The 6,204-nt window shown below is 41.5% G+C and overlaps 1 protein-coding gene across 1 annotated transcript; it reads left to right on the top strand.

Annotated features, from left to right (window-relative positions):
• Nucleotides 1–208: 208 nt before the first annotated feature.
• On the top strand, nt 209–5,073 carry CCR4 (C-C motif chemokine receptor 4). The gene is made up of 2 exons (XM_016140751.2): nt 209–310; nt 2,465–5,073. The coding sequence occupies exon 2, from the start codon at nt 2,515–2,517 to the stop codon at nt 3,595–3,597; it is 1,083 nt and encodes a 360-aa protein (XP_015996237.2). The 5' UTR covers nt 209–310; nt 2,465–2,514; the 3' UTR covers nt 3,598–5,073.
• The last annotated feature ends 1,131 nt before the right edge of the window (nt 5,074–6,204 follow it).

Below are 6,204 nucleotides of genomic sequence, written 5' to 3' on the forward strand. Positions count from 1 at the left end.
GTTTTAAGATGAAAAATCCAACAAATAAAATTTTTAAAAAGTTTCTCTTTGAAAAATTTTACATCATTTTTCTCCTTAATCTACCAGAGAGCAAACCTTCCTAAGCTCTCAGTTTTGGGAAATGAGTGACTAAAAATCTCTAAGAGTCATTTTCTGTTTCTTACTGCTATAAAAAAAAGCCCCATAGTGAGTGAAGGGCAGTTTGTGCTCACAGGAAGCCACATGCCCTTCAAAGGCACCTGTCTTTCTTAGTGCTGTTTCTTGAACAAGAAGCACAGACCTTCCTCAGAGCCACTTTCAGAAAAGCAAGGTAAGTGGGGGTTGGAACATTCCCAGGGCTTCAGGCCACGCACAAATTTCTACACAGGTGTGTGGACTTTGGAAGCACCGAAAGCTGGCCAGCCACTCACCCGGTCACAACACTCTGGCATCATGATCATTCTAGGGCTCACATTTGGCTCCTACCTTGGAGCTCACACACTATCTGCCTGTGCTCACACCCTCCGAGCCCTCATCTGATGGGTATTCACTTATACAGAGCTCTCTCCCTGCACACATCTGGCCTAAGTCCACATGCTTAGAACACGCAGACAATTTTCATTAAACATATAAACTTTTCTGCTGCTTGCTTCTATTAAGATGTCCAGGTCAAGAAATGCCGCACAAATAAGGACTACAGAGTAATTCCAAATGTTTATCGGCTATGTTTACTTTTATTTGTTCTTCTGATAATTTCCTAACTCCTCAGCCTCTTTTATTTCTTTAATTGTCACTGGTAAAATAGTGCGGAAAGACTAGAATTGTTATTCGTTTAAATAGAATTGCTGTTCATTTAACGCTTATTTTTGGAGACCCTGAGATGCACCAGGTCTTCACCATCCATTTGCAGGAGTAAACCAAAATATCTCTTAAGAAATACAGAGCTTAGTGTTTGGGTGAGTGGTTGTGGTGGTGGCAGGTAGGGGGTAGATGTGAAGAATTACTGAAGAATGTGAATAAGGTCTTAATAAGGAATGTCAGGGGGCCGTTAAGAAGGAAGCAAGAGCAGATGGCATTTAGTCAGAAAGCCCTATACCTGAATTACTTTGATTCATGTATGAATATGTGTATAACTTTAAGAAGATTTTAACCTCATCTGCCAGTTTAGATAGGAAATGAAAGTGGTTGTGAACACGTGTGTAACTTTAAGTAGGTTTTAACGTCATATGCCAATTTAGATAGGAAATGAAGATGGTTGGAGATTTTATTTCTGGCTCTGATGTGCCTTTTCTACATCTGTCATGCTAATTCCCACTCTGATTAGATTCAGTGCAGATGATTTATTTTCATATGTGGTTTTGATGAAAAAAAACAAAAATTTCCATCAATTTACTGCAAACTACTGAAGAGCCTTGACGACAGATTTAGTGCGTTAGTGTCAAATTGGCCCAGGAGAGGTTATCCACCCAGGCTTGGAAGGCCAGGCATGTTCCCAACCTAAGATGATGCTCTAGAGTGAACATGGAACTTGGTAGTGGTGCGCTGGAGCCCACTTGCACAAACTCTCAAGAGCTGATTGTTAAATATTCAGGACTTTTGTAAGGCAGTTGGTAGCTTGACCTTGGCCATAGTGGGAGTGCAAAAGCTATAAATCAGAGAGAGCCCTTGTACTGTAAATCCCCCAGACCTGGTTTACCGGCATATTACTGGGACTTGTTCCATACAAAGTTCCGTACAAAGCTGTACGAAGACCGTACAAAGCTGTGTGGTCTGTGGAAGTCATTTCATCTCTCTGAATCTTTCATGTGTCATTTACACCATGGCTCAGTATGATTACTTGGCTTAAACTACCAGATTTCTGTTGGGAGGGGGGGCTGTAGGGACAGTAAATGGATAATACTGGTAAACATGCTTTGAAATCTATAAAGTACAAAGCATGCGGGAGAAATTAGAATTTTTCTATAAATGCAAATGACCATCCTGATTTCCTTTTAGCTTAATGATTGCCTAAGCAATTAGTGAATTTTTGGAGTTACGATCTGATGTGGAAACATGAGTAGATTTTTTAATCTTTTTTTTTTTCCCTTTTATGTCAGAAAGTCTTTCAGTGCAGTGCTGTTGGGAATAGCAACTGGTCTTATCATTCCCGCAAGTGACTTCAGTAACTCCAGATTATTTTTTAGAAATATATACATGAAAAATACCTCTTTGAAAAGGTTTTACTATCCCCACTTACATATTAGAGAATTGAAGCTCGCAGTAGAGGGGTAATAAAAGTGGCAGAGACAAACTTTGGAATGTGTCTGACTCCTAAGAGCGGGATTATTTCACTTGGCTGCAAGGAACAGAGCCCTGAAACTTGGGAAGGTCGGGAGGGATGTGGAACTATCTGGGGCAAAATATTATGTAGCTGTGTTCTGCATTCAGGACTGTTTCGATTTGTTTTTGTTCTTAAAGAAACCTCGTTTGCTCTCTCCCTCATTAGCTTCTGCTGGTCGGCCTCAGATTTCCCTTGAGGAGCCTGTAGATTTGAAAATGAACTCCACGGAGACAGCAGAAACGACCCCGGATGACAGCCTCTACAGCAATTACTATCTCTCTGATAATATCCCCGAGCCTTGCATCAAAGACGGTGTCAAGGCATTTGGGGGGCTCTTCCTGCCGCCTCTCTACTCCTTGGTCTTTCTGTTTGGTCTGTTTGGAAATTCCGTGGTGGTTCTGGTCCTGTTCAAGTACAAGCGGCTCAGGTCCATGACTGATGTGTACCTGCTCAACCTCGCCATCTCGGACCTTCTCTTCGTGCTCTCTCTTCCTTTCTGGGGCTACTACGCTGCAGACCAGTGGGTGTTTGGATTAGGTCTCTGCAAGATTATTTCCTGGATGTACTTGGTGGGCTTTTACAGTGGCATATTCTTCATCATGCTCATGAGCATCGACAGATACCTGGCGATCGTGCACGCGGTGTTTTCCTTAAGAGCCAGGACTGTGACGTATGGGGTCATCACCAGCTTGGCCACGTGGTCAGTGGCTGTATTTGCCTCCCTCCCAGTCCTTTTATTCAGCACTTGTTACACAGAGCACAACCATACCTACTGCAAGACCAAGTACTTGTTCAACGCCACGAGGTGGAAGGTTCTGACCTCAATGGAGATCAACACTCTAGGAATGGTGATCCCCTTAGGGGTCATGCTGTTTTGCTACTCCATGATCATCAGGACCTTGCAGCACTGTAAAAACGAGAAGAAGAACAAGGCAGTGAAGATGATCTTTGCAGTGGTGATCCTTTTCCTGGGATTCTGGACACCATACAACGTGGTACTCTTCCTGGAGACCCTGGTGGATCTAGAGGTCCTTCAGAACTGCGCCTTTGAAAGACACCTGGACTATGCCATGCAAGCCACAGAGACCCTGGCTTTTGTTCACTGCTGCCTTAATCCAGTCATCTATTTTTTCCTGGGGGAGAAATTTCGCAAATACATCATACGGCTCTTCAAAACCTGCAGGGGCTCTTTCATGCTCTGCCAATACTGTAGGCTCCTCCAAATTTACTCCCCTGACACCCCCAGCTCATCTTACACACAGTCCACAGTGGATCATGATTTCCATGATGCTCTGTAAAAAATGAAAATGCAAAAGACAGAGTTAACAAGCTTCTCAAATTAAGAGCTTACTTAAAATTGTATTATAGGAAGAGTCCCCTGGGCAAGTGTCAGCAAGAAGACTTACATCCATTGCAGAAAGTAGGGCTTCTCACCTTCCAGTCAGCTTCTCCTCTTGCGGGATGCCAGTTCGGTCCTGCAAGAGTTCACCCAGCCCGAGGTGCCCTTCCCCACCTCAGGCTGGCCTGCCGGGATGAATAAACTGAGAAGGATTCTGAGCAGTGTGGCAAAACAGTTATAAATAATATTGGAAGGGGAAGACCATTCCCTTCTAACCTGAATTGACGGAGTTCTCCTGAGGGACTCAGAGAGAATTGACTGGTGGAATACGTCACTACTTCCTAGCTTTTGTGGAACAACGTAAAAAACTTTGACATGCTGTCCTAGTGTTTTTTCTAATAATATACCGGAAGCCAGATATAGTCCATGAAGCCAGGTCTACATGAAAATGAGTAGTGAAGTAATGAACTTAGATCTTGATTATTGTAGTATACAGGATTATTTGTTAATGGAAGCCAAAGCATTTATGCTAATTCCAAGGGTAAGATTATAAAAACATGATAAAGTATGACAATGCTTCCTTTATCATTTTAAAGTGCCTGCCTTAGAGTGAGGCAGGAATAATCAACTAAAAGTTATTGCTGACGTGACATAAAAGTGACTGTCAAACAATTGCAAAATTGCAAAAAGTGTCATCCACTCTTTTTAAAATATTGGCCCTGGTTTTTAACTTTTGGATGACTCAAAAGGTCATTCTTACAAGTCATTTAATTAGGTAATTAATCATTTTATATCATGAAGAGAAATCTCTGTTCTTACTCACAGCCTTAATTAATCACAATTAAGCAAAGACATTAGCGAAGCTAGGCATACTAGCTTTGTAGCACCTCCAAAAACCAAAAACTTATCTCGAAAAACCATTAACTGAGTTAATCAGTTAAAACAGCTTCTGCAAGTTTACACATTATCGCATGCTCTGCAGTGATAAAGAATGCACTTCTAGGAAATTTACTTTCAGAAAAGTGATTTTTAAAGGTATGCTGATGTTGCCTTAATAGAAAAATAAAATAAAATAAACTTGTATATAATCCCACAGAGCCTTTTTTCCTGATCATGTTTGCGTTTGATCTGATGCAGTTGGGAATCCAAGTAGCCAATGACCCCCTTGCCTCGCTTAAGCATCTTCACCACAACGTCTATGTGATGAAGATCACACGGATATGCCCAAGGGGAGGAATAGAGGGGTCTCTCTTAAGATTTCTGCTTGGAGTGGAGAATGGAGTCATTATTGTGTTATAGTGCCCTTGGAGATTAGAGTGGATAAGAAGCGAGGGGTGGGCCAGGTTCCTAGGCAGTTTCCTTAGAAAACCTCTGCATGGTATACTAGGGTCTGCCAAATCCTGGCTCTGCGTTCATTCGCTTCTGAGCCTGAGCATGTGACTTTCCTCCCTTAGCCTCAGTTTCCTCTCATCTGTAAAGCAGAATATAGTTCAGAATGATTGAACGAAAGAACTCAGACAATTAGTGCAAAGCACCGATGTTCCTAGGTCGTAGATAAAAGGTGGTTTTGGATTAGGCCAGCCAGCACTTTCTTGGCAGAGCTTGTAATTTTATTCAGTTAATCACAGTGAGAAGGAAATTTCAGGACCTCAAAAGACAAAGACTTGGCCAAAGGGATTTTACTATCCCTTCATTTCTCATCACTTAACATGCTAAGCAAGGGTGAGGTGCAGACCACACAGATTCCAACCCTCCCCTCAAGGATGAGGTCAGCCATCACCTCAAGTCATTTAGGGCTTCCCTTTTTCAAAGTTGAAGGGATATTTCCTCAGGATGGGAATTTAGAAGCTCTAGGGACACCCAAACACAACCCTCTGAGAACACTGAAAAGTTCATTCCTTTCCACTCAATAACAGAAACATAGATAAGCAAACCATCATAATTTCTATACAAAAGTGGGTTGAACTATAATTTTTTATCAAACATTTGACTCATTCCTTTCTTGTTGCAACGCGCCTAGTTTCTGGGGAACACAGACTAGATATAATTCTTTTAAGAATGGTAGAAACAGGTTTGCTTTTGGGGTGATGTAAATGTTTTAGAACCAGACAGAGGCGATGGTTGCATAACATCGTGAATGTACTAAAGGCCACATTTTTAAGTGATTACTTTCAGAATATGTGAGTTTTACCTTAATAATCCCCCCACCAACAGCAAAAATAATAATAGGAAGTAACCCTATCAGTATCTGTCCTATAGTAGGCATTCAGATTATATTGAATAAATAAATATGATCTGGTTCTTAGGAGCAGGAAAAATGCAGGGTGATGTCATAAGGCCATCTAGAACCTTCAGGGAGGTTTTTCCTAAGAAACTCACAACAATGCAGAACATTTGATATAATTAATTCCTACTTGTTGAATGTTTGTGCCAAGCAGAATGTGAGAGAATAAAAAGATGAAGGAGGAAGTTCTGCAATCATTGAGTTTCCAATCCGGTGAAGGGAAACACGAACACAAGACCAATTATAACGCAAGCAGGGCAGATGATAATAATAGAGTTACAA

This window comes from Rousettus aegyptiacus, unplaced genomic scaffold (assembly GCF_014176215.1).
Source record: "Rousettus aegyptiacus isolate mRouAeg1 unplaced genomic scaffold, mRouAeg1.p scaffold_m13_p_4, whole genome shotgun sequence".
NCBI classification, from domain to species: Eukaryota; Metazoa; Chordata; class Mammalia; order Chiroptera; family Pteropodidae; genus Rousettus; species Rousettus aegyptiacus.